The sequence below is a fragment of the Hippocampus comes genome, unplaced genomic scaffold (assembly GCF_001891065.2).
Source record: "Hippocampus comes isolate QL1 unplaced genomic scaffold, H_comes_QL1_v1.1 scaffold568, whole genome shotgun sequence".
NCBI lineage: Eukaryota > Metazoa > Chordata > Actinopteri > Syngnathiformes > Syngnathidae > Hippocampus > Hippocampus comes.
The window spans coordinates 58746-75395 of NW_017842052.1; the positions used below are offsets into that span (position 1 = coordinate 58746).

The window sequence follows — 16650 nt, forward strand, 5'->3', positions numbered from 1 at the left end:
TTTTTTTGTTTTGCAGAAAAAAGTATTTAAAAGAATAAAAGTTGAAGCAAATTTCAATCATTTAACAGTAACTTTGAACTACTAGAGTCAACTGTGGGAGAGGACCTTTGTGAATAATTTTCACCCACATCATAACACAGTATAGTTTGATCCAACGCTATCAAAAAATGCAGCGCCGATGTATGAAATACAATGGTCAGAAAACTGGACAACATTGGATCAGTCTATTAATTTATCGTAGTTCTTTTTTTATCGTCTTGAGTACAGTCTGAAAATTGTGACTGTCTCGTAATATCAGCGAATATGACAGTTTTACCCCCCTCTTCACTTAATGGAGTTTTCCATCATGGACGCCATTCGCTGACGGTAAGTATCGTTCTCCGTAAAATTTCACCGATAATTATAGATTTTATCTACCCTTTCTTCTTCAAGAATTCAGATACCGCCACTGCATAAAGTATGTAAGCGTTACCGTGAACATTTTGTGATTTTTTTTCATACATAAATATAAAAATATCTATTTATATTCTCAAGACTATTCACGATCTGGGCCTTGCGGGTTAGCAATGTATGAACCAAAACTGCAGTGTGAGGGCGAAAAACGAACATTGCTCAAATACAACTATAATACTAAATACAAAATATCTGACACAATTTAAACGTTTCTCGATTAAAAAAAATCCCTCCTGCGCTTCAGTTTCTGCTACCGTAGTCAGGTACCCGGCATCATGAGTGAGCTGAAGGACTGCCCCCCTTTGAAGTATTATGACTTCAAGCCTGTGGAGCACGTCAAGGTGTGTCCTCGCTACACGGCCGTGCTGGGACGCTCGGAGGACGATGGGATCGGCATCGAAGAGCTGGACACTTTGCAGCTGGAGCTGGAGACCCTCCTGTCCTCGGCCAACCGTCGCCTCAGAGCTCTGGAGGAGCAGAGACAGGTGGGGAAACAGAAGAGAGTCATTCATCCATCCATTTCCCACTTATTCTGGTCAGGATCCTCGGGAGTTTGCCACTACACCATCAGTGACTGAGAATAATTCCATTTCGATGGATTTAAATAGTGCCATCGCAACAGCACTCACACATACACAACACACAACAGAGAAAATTCAAGAGCAGCAACACGGTGTGGCGAGGCTGTCTGCCTTGACTCATTGGGTTGTGGGAGAGTCGGGCAAGCAGTGTTGAGAGAGAGACCGCAGCTAGGATAGAGAAGCAATGTGTCCTGTTTTAAATGTGTTGGCAACAATAATGTTACGGTGAACATTAATATTAATGCCGCTAGATTTTGTCTTGCCTTGCAGATCCTCACAGACTGGCAGGACAAGAAGGGAGACAAGCGCTTTGTAAAGATGGGAAAAGACCCTGACCCTGCCGCGTCAGCACGCCACAAGCCAAAGAAGCAGAAGTTAGATGGCAAAAGTAGTCACGGCCCAGGGCCAGGTCCCGGGAGACCGAAATCCAAAAACCTGCAACCCAAAGGCCAAGAATATGAATTTACAGATGATCCTCAAGACATTCCTCGCACTCCGAAGAACGACGTCCCCAACAGGTCAGCAATAATCTTCAGCGTTATGCAGGAGCTTCTTTTAAAAATGCAAATGTAATTTATTTCAGTAAATCAGTGAAAAAAAAAAAGAAATTGGTTACATAGATTGGCTACAAATCGAGGAACGTATTTTATGGTTTCTTTGTAATATACCGAAATCCAACATTCACCATCTTCAGAAATTAGAATATGAAACAAACAAAATGACTTTTGACATGCGGTAGGAATCACACTGAGGAAAAGCGTTGGATGAATCGCTCACATAAATGTTTTACGTTTTCAATTGAGGCTCCGGAATTTGACGTGGAACTTTTCAAACATATTCAAATTAGTCAAATTAGTTGTGGCGCACCCACAATGTTTTCTGGTGCTTCTCCAAAGAAATTGTTTTTCCATGTACTGTAAAATAGTCAACCCCGGCGATAGACAGGACAGCGTCCAAAATGATCTGTGTAATTGGGTCTTCAGTTGGCATCGTTTGTCTTTTCAGATTTTGGGCCTCCGTTGAGCCGTACTGCGCCGACATCACAAATGAGGAGATTCGGTTGCTCGAGGAGCTTCTGAAACCACCAGACGATGAAGCCGAGTACTTTAAAGTGAGTCGTCCGTCGAGCTTTTGTCGAAATGCGTTTTACGTCAAGAGCCGTGGGCTGAATTTTGGTGCCGTCTGTGGGAACGGAAGATTCCAGCGTTGGGGAAACACTACTCGCAGCGCTGGGCTCAGGAGGATCTGCTGGAGGAGCAGAAAGAAGGAGCACGGGCCAACGACAAGAAGAAGAGTCTCTTGGGCGGGCCGCTGTCCGAGCTCGATGCAAAAGGTCAGGCAATACTGCAGCCAGGCCCTGCGGAAAGAGCCGTTCCCGCTCCTGCGTCTCACGGGAAGTAGTGGATGATGATAGGGAGGAGGTGGAGAGGTTATGCCCAAATTGCACCGAAGCAAAATGTGAAATGCCGTTGAGCTGATGCCTCTCCAAATGGAGCAAACTGTCTCCGTCGTGTCACTTAGTCAATGCAATGCAAAGCCACCAAAAGATGTTTGATACCTGTGAGAAAATTGGTCAACAGTAAAAGGTACACAACTCTAAAACATTACAGGCAGGGTTCATTTTTTCTGTTTTCAAACAGTCTTGTAATATATTTGTCCTAAAAAAAGTGGTAAAAAGGCACTGTGAAATGTTGATGAATGGACATTCTGCACAACAGCAACGAGCCTTTTTCTTTTGGATTCGAACCGTTGGCGTGCCTCGCCCCCGTCGCATTTGCGCAATGTCCGCGATGCAAAAGAGGTGCGCAGAGTGTGACGTCATGATGCGCTCGGCTGATGTGTACTAGATGTGGACTCTTTGCTGAAGAAGTCCGAGTCGCAGCACGAGTCTCCGGACGACGGCTGTCCCTTCGGCCCGCTCACTCAGCGTCTCCTTCAGGCTCTCGTGGAGGTAATTCCACCGCGGGCCGCGAATGTTTTGGAGAAACGGTTTCCCCGGACCGCGCCGGTTAATCATGCGCGGCTTTCGGTGGCGCGGTACACGCTTGAGCTTCAACGAGGATGTCATCTCTGTTGCATTCAGGAGAATATTATATCCCCCATGGAGGATTCTCCTATACCGGACATTTCAGGGAAGGACGGCAATGATGGAGCCGGGACGTCTCCTCGAAGCCAAGGCAAATCTTTTAGGTAGGTCTGGGATAGCCGACAAGCTAACGATCGGGGTCACCCGCCACCACAAATCAAAGTATTGCCCACTGTGGGTGCATCCAAAGGAATGAATGAGGCCCGTTGACTCTGCCCTTTCAGCGCCCCTCACACACGTTCCCTGGAGGCTCGGATCAAGGAGGAGCTGATTGCCCAGGGACTCCTGGACTCCGAGGAGCGACCCGGTCCGGGCGGAGACTGCGAGGATGAGGTGCTGGTGGAGCTCCAGAAGAGACAGGCGGAGCTCAAAGCGCTGATTGCTCACAACAAAACCCGCAAGCAGGAGCTGCTCAGGTGAGCCTCTTCCGAAGGTGCCCCGCAAAGTCACCCGCGTGTCGGTTGCGAGGTCCCGGCAGCCACCTTGCCCTTGTTTCTCCTCCTCAGGTTGGCGAAAGAGGAGATGCGCAAGCAGGAGCTGAGGCAGAGAGTCAGGGTGTCTGACAACGAGGTGATGGAGGGATTTCGGCGAATCATGGCAGCCAGACAGAAGAAGCGCACTCCGACCAAGAAGGAGAAAGACCAGGCATGGAAAGCTCTGAAGGAGCGGGAAAGCATCCTCAAGTTGCTGGATGGCTGAACGAACCAATGAATGAACGAACGAAGGAAAGACATATGTTAAAAAGTGCGTGAGGAAGAATTTTGGACTATACTCACACACCGCTGCAGGTGCAACTTCAAAAGATGGAGCTCCCTACAGGTGGCATTTGAGGCAGGGTGTTTCTCTTGTCCTTTCTCAGTGGTTGGTATCCACCACACCTTGATCTTGTTTTGTTCCAGTTGTCGGGATGATTTTTCTATGGCCTCTTATCGGTGTTTGTATAGATGACGACCAATTAAAAGCTGTTGTTGTAATGAAACGGATTCTTGTTGTGTTCGCCCCCCGCCCTCCTTAAAATTCAGATTCAAGCCCTGAAAAGGTGACCAGCATCACTGAGTTTTTGGTGTGCAAACCCGCCACGCCACACCCGGCCTCAGAACCGCCCGTACTGGTCATGGGACCACAAATTCCTGCATGGCGGCAACCCGGGGAAGGAGGGAGGACAGTCTCTTTCAGGTCATGAGACTTTCCCTCAATGTAGGAGTGGTAAAGAAAAATATGTCACCTGAAACTTAAGTATTGAACTGGTATCTCAAACATTTTGTAGAACACGTAAGCAAGGTTGAAAGAGCCGTCAACTTGGAAAGTACCGCGTTTCACAACACCGGGATGGATTTCCCTGAAATGCCGCTAGATGGCAGTCCAACCTTGTTTGATTTTACCAGGTGGCCACGCAAATCGGTATAAAATACCGGACGCAGTAAACTTGCCTACGTTAGGCCCGTCAAAAAAAGTCAGAATTATAACAAATATGTTGATGAAAAACACCCGTAGTCTGTCAATATGAAATAAAAGCACCGCCCGCGTGACGATGGGTTTTCATCCGTTCTGACTTCGAAACGTCGTATGTCGGTCCGGTCGTAACTCTTCCACCGATTGTCTTCATTTCCACAGCTCATCCATTTAGACTTAAGTCTTGTGGGGGCTACAGAGGAGATCATCTTGTAAGTTCCCCACCACCGCCACCATTAATGTGACCTAGAATCTGTACAAATACAATAAAAAAAAGTATTTAAAGGGAGGTATAACTACACTAGTGAGATCGTGTGGTTTCATAAGTGTGCTGTGTTCGCAATGAACTAAACACGGTCACGATTCATGTTAAACGTGAGCTAGCACACACACCACTGCTACAATTTAGAGTACCTCTGATTACGCTAAATTAATTTGAGCTCTCCAACACTTCCGAACAAGAAGCTAAGATACTCAAACTCCTCCACTTGGAGCAGAATGTCATCCGCAAACTGCCGAGGGCACTCCTTCCGAGGTCTCACATCAGAGATGCTCATTTTCATCCGAAAGAAAGAAAGAAAGAAGGTGTTACATTGAGCTGCACAGGTTATCGGTTGCATTAATGGTGGCCAAAAAAACGTTCAATATTTTTATCTTTCTCAAATGTCACTTTTTTTTTAAATTCACAATATCGCAAACCCCGGCCTTGTGTCAATATTTTATATCCATCATACATATCCAAATGAAAGAAATCCACAATTTGCTATATCACAAAATGGTTGAACGTTGATGCACACAAACATAAACATTCATGTTCAGTGTCTTGAATGTTTTTCTGTGCTTACAGCCACAAAACATGACTGCCCCCACCCCCCTCCCCACAACACTTCTCGCTTCCCTGTTTAGGCCGGCATCCTCTATGCAAATTCACAATGCCATGAAGCCATCTGCATGACAGGTTCTTTTTTTTAATACACAAACCTTTTGAATCCTCCCCAGGTGAATGAGCGACAGAATACACAGACGGGCATTCGGTCCCCGCAGGCTGTGCGAAGCCCACAAAGCCTTTGTTGCATTTGTTGTCATTCTGAGACCTCAGCTGAAGGACAGGTGGGCTTTATAAATTGCATTGAAACACAGCATACTGTATGTACTCACTCGGTCACTATTTGTACTTCATTAGAGTGAGCTGCTCTAAAGTGTACTTTTAGCAGAGCAGGTGGGTTTTTTTTTTTTTTGTTCTCCTTGACACTGTGATCAGAGAGGTTCTCAGTCTTAATTGGCTTGAACCCAAGGCCCGCCCTCCTCTTCCATCTGCCACTGTGAAATTCAGCCACGAGGTGAGCTTCTTCACTTGTCCCTGTCACAGCCTGTGAACCTTTCTGGCTCTTTGGGCGGCGGGAGGGTGCTTCGTCACTGAAGGGCTTCGGGTAAAATATTTGAATTTGAAGTATGCTGACATGACAAAAGCAGAATCAGGTTTGGCTGTGCAGTTGGATGCGCGCGTGTGTTTGGGCCGAGTGTGTTTTTGAACGGCGAAGTCTTGATGATTTTTGCTTGCATAGCAGGAGACGTCACTTTTGACACCACCAAATTTGGCGTTTCTGCTTTGTAGAGACTTGACCACACCTTCCCTGTCAACTTCCATTTTCTGCTTGTTAGTAGCATGATTTATTTTGTCTTCACTCTGTGAAAAGCATCCTCAATTGTTTTGTCATCCAATGACTAGACTGGTCATTGAATAATATGGAATTGATATTATTATGGTTGTGTAAATATAAATTAGGATTTTTATTCTACATAAAAAGTCGAGATGCCCTCCAAAAAAATGTAGCCTAATCATTGTCCAAATTTATCATGGAGAGACAACGAGGGATAAAAAAAATAAGGGGAAGGAGCACAGCATAACTCTTTGTTTTGTACGCTCTGTCTCTTTCTTTGGGGCCTTTGCTCCTACTCCACCTTCGCCTCTGCGTTCCCGAACAAGGACAGCGAGAACCTCACGAATAAACATCCTCGCTCATACATACGGATGAGTACGAGAGAGCACGAGAGAGACGCGCGCAGGCAAAGGCATGGAATGCGTCGTCGCTGTCGACGCCTTGTCCAAAAGCTTTGTGGATGTCCAAGCTAATAGCGCACGCTGAATGGCGACCGCGTATGACAAGAGGCTCTGTGCGGCCAGGGGTCGCGCCTGGGCGATTCACCTCCTGCACAGAGAGCGATTGTCTTGAGGGCTGCTTCCACCATTCTGATGTCACCATTTGTCCTGCAGCAAAACTGTTGTCGCCGCTCTCGTGCCAAAGCTTGAACGACCTCACAACCTCACGTCCGCGGCACAAATGACCCCAAAGGGCAAGGAGAGCCCATCAAAATACTCTCCCCTCCGTTTTCTTTACCTTCCGTGGTTTTGAATAGCATTTGTTTCTAATTTGCATGGCAGTTGATGTCTTTCGCATATGACTCCTCAATTTGGAGGCACTAATGCAAATCTTTTTTTTTTTGTTTGTGCGTTTTTTTTTTTTTTTTGCTTCATTCACTCCACCCGATAGGAGTGAAGCGAAAGACTTGCCAGTGAGTTGCTGGCAAATTTATCACCCATACCCTGACGGTTTTCTATTGCTTTGGTTTCAAATAGACTCCATCGTGGACAGGTGAAAAATGAAGACAAAACGCAGCAACCGGCCGTGGAAACAAGACATTGGAGTGGCGGCAACTCCATGACAGCGGTCCGATCGCACTGAGCGATGAATGCAACATGCCTCGATACATCACGTTAATTCGTTCAGATCCGGCAGAACTTTAATGTCCTTGTACCGCGAGGTGCAACGAGATGGAACTGACGCAACCCGTCCGGGAGACAGAAAAACAAAGAGCAACAGGAGGACGCGGAGCGGCAGTCCGGCAGGCTCCCCATTTTGCGGCGCTCTGTTTTCGCAGAGGAGAAGGAAAATACAAGCATGCGAGAGGGGAAACAAACAACCCCAGACTAAGCTCTTATAAGGGAAGCACATTGTGAATTTGGGGGGGGGGGGCAGTAGCGGTGCCCCAAATCAGATTTTGCTGGACGATTCTGGCGTGGTAGACCATGTTGTTCTTCTGGATGAATGGACAATAAAAGAGTGGAAGATGTTCCAGCTGAAAAAGGGAGAGGCCCACGCGATATGGTTTTCATGTTCCATTCCTGGAGGTATAATGACCAACACTTTTCTCCTTGTACTGTTACCATGGCAATGCACTGAATGGACTCCGCCACTTTTTGCCCAGAGCACTTACCGACTGCCTTGCCAAGCCGCAGGAAGTGAACGGTGCATTTAAAAAAACAAAACAAAACAGGTGGTCACCCTTTTCAGATGACAACAGCTTCACTCTTGAGTTTTGAGTGTGGAGAAGACTCGCGGTGGCGCCAAGTCAATGACTGTGTCCTTTTGGAAAGATGTCGATGCTCATGCCGCTGACGTCTGACCGCCGCAATGACGGGAGGAGGGAAAAGGTGCTCAGCGACTTCCTGCACTGGCAGAGTATTGGGACCGCAGACGTCAAAGCCCGTTTTAACATCACGCCACTTCGCTGAGATCATCTTTGGGAACAGCCACGTTATTTGGGACCCGGGTGAGTTGGAGCCCGTCCCGCCCAATGTTATTATCTGACAGGTGGAGATGAGGACGTAATATTTGAACCGTTTTTACTGACGCCTCCTCTCAAAACTAGTTCTGTTGTCATGTCATATGAGGCGATCCTACATTTGATTTCGTTTCAGTCGCAATGGCCTTTCGACGGAAACCGTAACTCGGATGCGGCCCCGGATGAAAATGACATTAGGACCCCTGATCGAGATTGAAAAGACATGATGTCATTTCTGGGTGACTGTTTTTCACCGGCAGACGGGGATCAGGGAAAGAGAGTGTCCATTTTTTCGTTTTCCCAAAGGTCACGTTTTGCCAAAATGTCTGCTTTGGAGTGTCAGGATTTAGCCATCGGTTGAGATTGATAGCGTTTTGTCAGCGCGTGCCAGAATGTGAAAAGTGTTATCAGGAATGTTTCTTGAGGTGGTCTTTGGCTTTTGGATTCAAAGGTGGTGGAATGCGGAGGAAAGAAAGTGGCCATTTTTCTTTTTCCCAAAGGTCACGTTTTGCCAAAAGTCTGCTTTGGAGTGTCAGGATTTAGCCATCGGTTGACATTGGTAGCGTTTTGTCAGCGCGTGCCAGAATGTGAAAAGTGTTATCAGGAATGTTTCTTTAGGTGGTCTTTGGCTTTTGGATTCAAAGGTGGTGGAATGCGGTGATGTTGACGGCGACGATATTGAGGAGGATGTTCTTCCTGCAGTGAAGCGAGGCAGAGCAGCGGACGTGTCCGGTATCGTGCAGGGATAGTCATTGAGAGAAAGACGCTTTTCTCACCGCCCACAACCTCTCTGCCATCCTCCCTCTCTTTTGTTCCCTCTGCTCTGTTATTATCAGCGTCAATGATTAGGCTCACTCTCCCCTCGCCGCGATGGAGAGGAGGGCCGGCCGCCCACACGGTGAGAGATTTCCAAGAGCAGCGGCAGCGCCGAATGAGAGGGGGATGAAGACAAGAGGCCCAATAAAGTCCATCTAAATATAGACAGCGGGGCCCTTTTTTCTCTTTTCCTTATAAAGAGCTGCTGGTGAATCACGGTGGACAACCCTCGGCGCGCACTGATCACTCCCTCCAGAACTGCACGGAAAGACACTCGTACACCCCAACGCACGCAGGCTTACAATGTTTTTACGAGTGAGACAGGACAGAGAGCTGAGTGAGAGCCTTTTTTTTTTTTTTTTTTCCTCCGCATGAGAGGGGATATAGCGGTTGGCGGAACATACTAAATTAGGAGAGGTCAGAAGTAAACCCCAGAAAAGAAATGATGAGAACGGCGAGTGATGGGGGGAGCTTCCCGGCCTGAAAAGTCAAGATCAGTGCTCGAGATTAACAAGATTCAAATGACCGAGTGACTAAAATATCCGTGGATGAAATTCATGCGGAGATGTTGCCCGTCCTCTCTACATAGAGCGATGCCCTCACCCCACTTTTTTTTTATTATTTTTTTAGCTCTCACGCTGTCTCAGTAATGGTATTTTTTTTCTTGCATGCAGGTGAATGTGAATATAACAACTTTTTTTGCCCACCGGCCTCGGTGGCTTTTATTCCTGATCAAAGTACCTTTGTCATTGCAGGAGAGGGGGGAGGGGTGGGAGAACTTTTTTCCCCCCAATTGAAATTAGCGTTGCCACAAGCAATGGTTTACATCTTTGACTCACCACAGATTACACAAGCCTTTCCCCGTCTGTTTGAAGAATCCAAGTTCAGTCCGCATAAAGGTGGCTTCGTCAAGGAACTTTATTGCGTGACACGAGCACAGCTGCAACATCACACGGACTAACGTGATTTATCCCCATATCCCTGCTCTGTGGCAGACTGTCTAATGTGCAGTTGTCACTACAACAGCCTGTTGCCGACACCCAAACGCTCATGAAATAACGACGTGAATGATAGACAGGTCATGTGCCGATTTCTGTACAGCCCAGTGTCTCGGCGGGTCATGTGGAGTGCACTGTCGGAAGGGAAAAGAAAAAAAAAGTGGGGGGGGGGCATTTTCGCAGCTGTCCTCTTTTGCCAGCATTGAGAGCAAAGTTCACAAGTCGACCAGGGGCATGAAGCGTGCTGTTCACGTCCTCTTTGGGCGCACCTGTTGCCCACCGTTCCCTGTGGTATGCTGATCACAGACACTTTTTCGTGGCTTGGAAAGACGAAAATCGAGCACCCGAGGTGGCGCGTGAACTGCAGGGCACTCGTTCGGCTCTTCCGAAACTCCACGGGCCGGCGGAAAGAGAACTAGAGAGCCAATTGATCATCCATGCGGGACCACTCAGTTGCGCTCAAGGCTGAAGTGGGTCGATTTTGCGTTTGCGGCGCTGACAGTTTGCGGTCGTGCGATTGGCTCCGAAAGCGGAAGCTCGGCTGTCAAGAGTCGTGGAGCGCCTCGCTTGTTTCTCTGTTTCTCAGCTGTTGTTATTGCCCGCAACAGCCCCGACCTGGCCTGTTTCCTTTCGTCTCTTCCTTCTGTTTTCAGCCCCTCCCCCCCCTCCCCCAACAATGCTGGCTGAGTCTCAGGTCGAGGTGGAGGCCATACTCCTTTCCCCCCCAGCATGCTAGCTTGAGATAAGGAAATATGGCACAGAACCAACCCCCCCCCTACCCAACCCCAACACTCAACCCCCACCCTACTTCTGGCGCTACGTGTGACACACATACTGAACAAACAAATGTTTCAGCTAATAATAAGGGAAAGCACTCCAAGTCTGACCGTTTAAAAAAAAAAAAAGTGTCCTTGGTGTTCCGCTCCTGTAGGTCACAGTAGTGCGCTTTCCAAAACGCCAAGCAAACAAACAGGAGGGCATTTAGCAGGAGTCTCCCATAATGATACGTTTCAAATAACTCCCACTACTATGTGATCATTACTTCCTTGGAAGTTGTTTTGAAATTTGTATAAGTACCAGTCGTTGTTTTTTTGGGTGATCTCTTAACACATAAACAACTTGACTAAAACGTGGTACACAGGTAGCAATCTTCTGGATGAACCTGAGCATGTTCCTGACCGATGATCCTTTGGTGAAGAGTGCGTAACGAGTCATTTTCCCTCCCCGATCTGTTTGGGGAATGGTCGGGCTGACAATCGTAAATGTTAAACCTGTTCAATATTTATGATTGCAAAAATGTTGAATGGAATGATGAGCCTATCAGGAAGGGACCTTTATTAAACAGTTCCTCCAATTCATTCACCACAGAAAAAAAAAGTGTTTGCAACTGCATTGCAGATAAGCTAGCTGTTAGCCTCGCTTCTTTGTACGATGCTAGGTGTGCACTATCTTCCTGAGATCACCGAGGCCAGTTTTCCAGAAGCTGTTTTTGCAGATTAAAATGTTTGGTGGAACCGAATGGTTAAAATGAAGCCTTTTTGTAACGTGCCGCATGTAATCCTAAACCCGATATTGTCGTGAAGGATTGGAGCGAGGTTCAAGTTGTTTGTTTCCAACTTGTATACGATTGAATCAAAAAGAAAATAAAAAATGAAGAGTTTTGCATGCCACACGACGTTTTCTACTTAAATGCGGAATGACAGAAAACAAAGCTTCGGGGGCGGTTCAAGTCATTTGCATGCTTGGATGCCGACACTGGCAGACCGGCATGATGCGAAATGAATATGAGACGAGGATCTGCGGCCGAAAGCATCCGCGGCGCGTCATCTTTCTCGCCCTCTGGAGATGCGGGGGTGAGGCGGGGAGGGAGTTTGTTGAGGGTGTGGGGGTGGGAGTGGGCTGACCGTGCTTTCATTACAGTTCAATCTCCCCACGGGCTCTGCTTGAGGCAGACAGACTTCAACTGCGTTCCCACCTCAAGTTCTGGGAACCTTTTGTTCTTGGAACATGTATGGAAAGAGAAGCTTTGTCAAAAGGTTCCCGCAGTCTTAAATCCAGCTTCTTCGGATCGACGGCAGCTGGCTAAAGTCAAGCCTCTCCGTTCTCTGATGAACACTTGGAAACAGCCATTCAGGTCTTTGTCACAACTCAGCTGGATTACTGTAAAAGCGCTCGATTTTGGAGGCGGCCAATCCTCCACGAAGCGCCTCCAGTGGGTCCAAAATGCTGCTGCTCACCTCTTGACGGGTACTCGTAAGAGGGAGCGCATCATTCAGACTCTGGCATCCCTTCATTGGCTCCCCATACGTTCGGGAGTTCTTTTGAAGATCCTATGATTTGTTTTCAAATCTCACCTCTCCCCACCTTCCCTCTCTGAGCCCCTCCGCACCGACTCGCCTGCCCGGTACCTCAGGTCTGTGGAGCGGACACTACAGGTATTGGAGGCACCAAGGTACCTCTCTATGGAATGACCTCCTGCTGAATGCTGAAAGCTGTTCCACTCCAGTCCTGCAGGTGGCAGTAATGTGTTTTCACAGCTGACAAAGAAAGCACAGTGACAAACCGTCATGTCGTTCCACACTCTACATCGTAGAGTCTACATTGTTGACTTTGTTTAGCTTCATGACAAAATCAACATTTTAGACACAGCTCTCAGGTTGCATTTAACAAGTCGCCACGCCCATCCTCACATGACAGTTTTTGGCGTATAAAAAAACAAAAAGATTAAAAAGGCTCAGAGATGCAGCATTTCGAAACCTCTTCCACCCTTAATGTGACTAAGACAACCCGCATAAGTCAATTGATATATATTTTGTACTGTGTTCAGATGGTTTCCATTCAAACTCATGTTAAATGGAAGTCAGCACACACTTGCCACCATTTCAAGTGCTTCTAACCCCAAATAAAGGTCACGCGTGGCAGCGGGCTTTTCCCTGCATTTTGTATTTTACTTTTAAATGATTATTATTATTTTTGTTTTTCTAGTAGGACCCGAAAGGTTTTGTTTGAACACTGACTGCTATATTGAACCCTTGAGAATTCTCGCCAACTTATTGAAGTAGCTACGTTGTGCTTTTGATGGCGAGCCGTGTTGCGTGCGCACCAAATGTAGCTTTTGCTGATTGAAAAGTTCAATCTGGGTTTCATCGGACCCCAAAACAGTTTCCTAAATGCGTTTGGAGGATTTCAAGTGTGTTGCTGCAAAATGGAGCCAGGTTTAGATTTGTGTGCGTGTGCGTGTTCCATACGTTTAGCAGAATTCGTCGTGGGGCCATCGACTCGTGAGAACATCTGAACTTCATTTGGAGCTAATGGGAGGCACTTTAAATGGTGGCAGGTGTAGGCTACTTGGCATGAGTTTGAATGCGATTGTTGAATTGTAAATGGAGGCCCTTCCACCACGATAAGAGTACGCACGCGTATGCCACCACGTTATTTCAGTTGTTTATTCTTCCTTCCCCTCTCTCAACTTGGCGTTTTTTTTTCAGTTGAGTTGCACAAGTTATCGCTCACACTAAGTAAGGGCGGGATACGTTTTGAAATAACTCATCGTGGTGTCATTTTTTTTACATCACAAAGCCGTGCCATTTCAACACGGGTGGGTAAAGGTTTTTTTTTTTTTTCTCTCTCTCAGCTCGATACAGTTCAATTCGACACCACCGCAAACTGATCTGGCGTCAACAGGCGACGTCACGCGACACTGCAGTAAGCTGTTGTTTTGATGTGTTCAAAAACAGAAACAAACAAAAAGCGACCGCTCCGATGACACCACGCGGGCACGACCGTGAGTCGGTGGCATCGAAGCCCAACAGAGATCTGATATGGTTCGGCCGCTTTCGTCGTTCTGAGGAATCCCAAAACGTCAGCGTTGCACAAGCGAGCGAGAAGCGTGATGTGACTCGAAGCTTTTTTTTTTTTTGTTTTGTTTTGTTACACGAGCATGTGAAGGAGAGAGACTGAAACGGATAGGCCTCATCGTGACTCAGCATTACATGGGCCTGCACAAGCTTTTTTTTTTTTAATCATCAAGCTGACGCACTGCCAACTCAGCTTGGGCTCCTCTCTGATGCGTCTCCGCGCGGCAAGGGACGGACGAGGAGGACGCAGAGAAAGAGAAAAGGAAAGGAGATGACTTGAAAGGGGAGACAATCGGCAATGAAGCGCGAGGAGAAACAACGCCACGCTGGCCCGAGTGGAAACGAGTGGCACAAATGTCAAGGAAAGAAAAACACGAATGACAGCCAGAGTTGAGGAAAGCAAACGCGTGAGTGTGAGAGAGCACAGCCGTGACAGGAGAGTAAAAGATAACCAGTGACAGAAAGACGCGAGTGGGGGTGGGGGTGGGATGCGTCACAACGGGAACGACCGGCTCACATCGAAACCGCAGAAGCGCACCGTCAACGGTGTCCGCACGCGTTTTTTTGCGAATGAGGTCACCCCGAGGAGAAATCCTATTCAAGAGAAGCGTCCTCACCAGACGATTCAGTAGCGTCCACGAAGCCATTTTCAGTGAAACACAGTTGAGTCCGATGCCAGCGAAAGCGAGAAGCGCAAGGAAAATCTCGGCCGTCCTTTAAAACGCAAAGAGCCATCACTTAGACTTAGACGCGAACATACATTCATCCGAACGACCGGACGTACGTGTCCTTTCAAAGTGACCGGCGGTGGGTGATGGCCTTTGTTTCGTTTTCTGTTCTGGGAGGCACGTTCAAGTGACCCATCTTCTCAAGGGGCTGACGTTGGCCGGCGATGCTGGGAGCAAAAGTCAAACTCATTGAGCTTGTTGAGGAGAAAGGGAAAACAAGCGCCTTATAGACTTGGCGGTTGTGTTTCTTTCTTTCTTCGGCCAAGCGACAAATGTCAGAGAATGAAGCGCCGGTGGAGAGAACGCACAGCAGCCCGGCAGGGGCCGGTGTCGAAGACTGATAAGTCCAAGCCCGGGGCCTCACGCACCCCCACCCAAGCGCACATGCGAAGTTATCCAGCGACGCGACGCGCCTCGCACTCTCACATTCGACTGGATAACAAGTGAACCCTGTGACCCCATCTTCCCGCCATGGTCGCATGCCAACGATGACGCACTCAACGCAGCTAGCTAACCTACTCTGGAACGTCAACGTTCAAGTGTTTTTTTGTGAAATTAACGTTTTTTTTTTTTTTTTGTGGAGGTTCGTGTGATTGAAATGACAATCCGATACGCGCTTGATGGAGAAAGACAAACTTCATATTATCATGTTTCAAAGTTTCATTTCAGTATATGCTTGATTGACCTCCAACGCTACGTTCTCACAACTCGTACACAATGGAGCACACGGAAAAAAGGGCCAACTTGAGCTGAATGAAGCCAAGGCCTCATTAACTGATAATACAGACAGGAAGGTTCGACTTCGGGAGGGTAGCATGACAAGATGTCCTTCAGTTTGTTACAGTGTCTCAATCCATGCGGAATCTACCCATTGAATTCACAAGGTATCAATTGTTGGCACCGGAAGATGTTTTGGCTTCCAGGTGTCCACTGAGGGGCATATCGGTGGGCTGGGCTGGGAAGCGCGACGTGCAATTGAGGAGGAATGTTTTTCTGATATGTTACTTGTATTTTGCATATCCGGTGTCCTGCGAATAAAAAGTGGTCAGTGGGGGTGCGAAGGTGGGGTTTCGATCTGAGAGGCAACACGACCTGTACTGCCTTCGAGGAACTTCGCCCCCTTTGCTGATTAGCAAAAGACAAATCCGTTCCTGAGTTGAGTCGAGTCTTTTCATTCAAAGTTCAAGATGTTCGGGTGAATTCCCTGACAGCGAGGGGAGAAAAAAAAGGCCGGTGGCACGACTAAGTACAAATTTTTTATTCTCAATTTGTTGTATGGCTTTTCTCAAAAGGACTAGAAACGTCACTCGCTGACACAAGCAGGAAGTGATCTGGAAATAGGCCTCGTCTGGAGCGGCGCTGGCACAAAAATGCACCGACGTGGTGACAAAAGCCACGCGTGTGCACGTGTGCTTCTGCAGGTTAATTGGCATCAGTGCTACAACTACAGTCATAGTACAAAAAGAAAAACAAACAGGCAATTTTAACTTAGTACCTCTTATAAATACCTACATATAAATAGTGTGAATGTACTTGAGGACTGAAAATGGCTTGAATGCAGTGCTTGGACAAGTGGTGAGAGTGAGACACTGGCACTGGCGGAGTGCGGTGTCGGCGAGCGTCTATGATGGGAACGCGGGGGGGGGGGGGGGGGGGGCGCTTGGTCCCCGACGGCCACCGACTGCAAGTGATCATCGCCAGCCATCTAAAATAACCAACATATGAGTGGTTCGGGTTCATGACTGACTGCTGGAAACAGCAGTTACAAAATCTGCACTTCTGGCAAAAGAAACTGGGGTGAATCGAGGGGGGCCGCGGGAGGGGGGGGGGCAGACATTTTATTTATTAAGGCCTCTTGAATAAAAAGAATAAAAAGTCTTCCTGATATTGTCCAGGCAGATAGAATGCAGCTCCACGTCTTGCATGTTGAGACCCCCCCACTTTTTTTTTGTGTGTGACATCAAACATGATGTCATCCAGGTTGGGAGCCAAGCTCTGGGAGTTTGTTCAAGGTGGCGGTGGCGCAGCGCTTAACCTCACTGTGACGCCCCCCCC

The 16650-nt window shown here is 47.6% G+C and overlaps 1 protein-coding gene across 1 annotated transcript; it reads left to right on the plus strand.

Moving 5' to 3' along the window:
• Nucleotides 1–37: 37 nt before the first annotated feature.
• tada3l (transcriptional adaptor 3 (NGG1 homolog, yeast)-like) lies at nt 38–4099 on the plus strand. The gene is made up of 9 exons (XM_019859745.1): nt 38–366; nt 698–938; nt 1305–1552; nt 2040–2145; nt 2232–2367; nt 2882–2985; nt 3118–3224; nt 3345–3536; nt 3627–4099. The coding sequence occupies exons 2-9, from the start codon at nt 729–731 to the stop codon at nt 3817–3819; spliced, it is 1296 nt and encodes a 431-aa protein (XP_019715304.1). The 5' UTR covers nt 38–366; nt 698–728; the 3' UTR covers nt 3820–4099.
• The last annotated feature ends 12551 nt before the right edge of the window (nt 4100–16650 follow it).

What these genes read in the sequence shown, in the direction of transcription:
- tada3l (XM_019859745.1), top strand. Translation starts at nt 729, where the DNA reads ATGAGTGAGCTGAAGGACTGCCCCCCTTTGAAGTATTATGACTTCAAG. An exon ending in GTCCGAGCTCGATGCAAAAG is followed by an intron (nt 2,368 to 2,881) that starts GTCAGGCAATAC and finishes GATGTGTACTAG; the next exon opens with ATGTGGACTCTTTGCTGAAG. An exon ending in AGCCAAGGCAAATCTTTTAG is followed by an intron (nt 3,225 to 3,344) that starts GTAGGTCTGGGA and finishes CTGCCCTTTCAG; the next exon opens with CGCCCCTCACACACGTTCCC.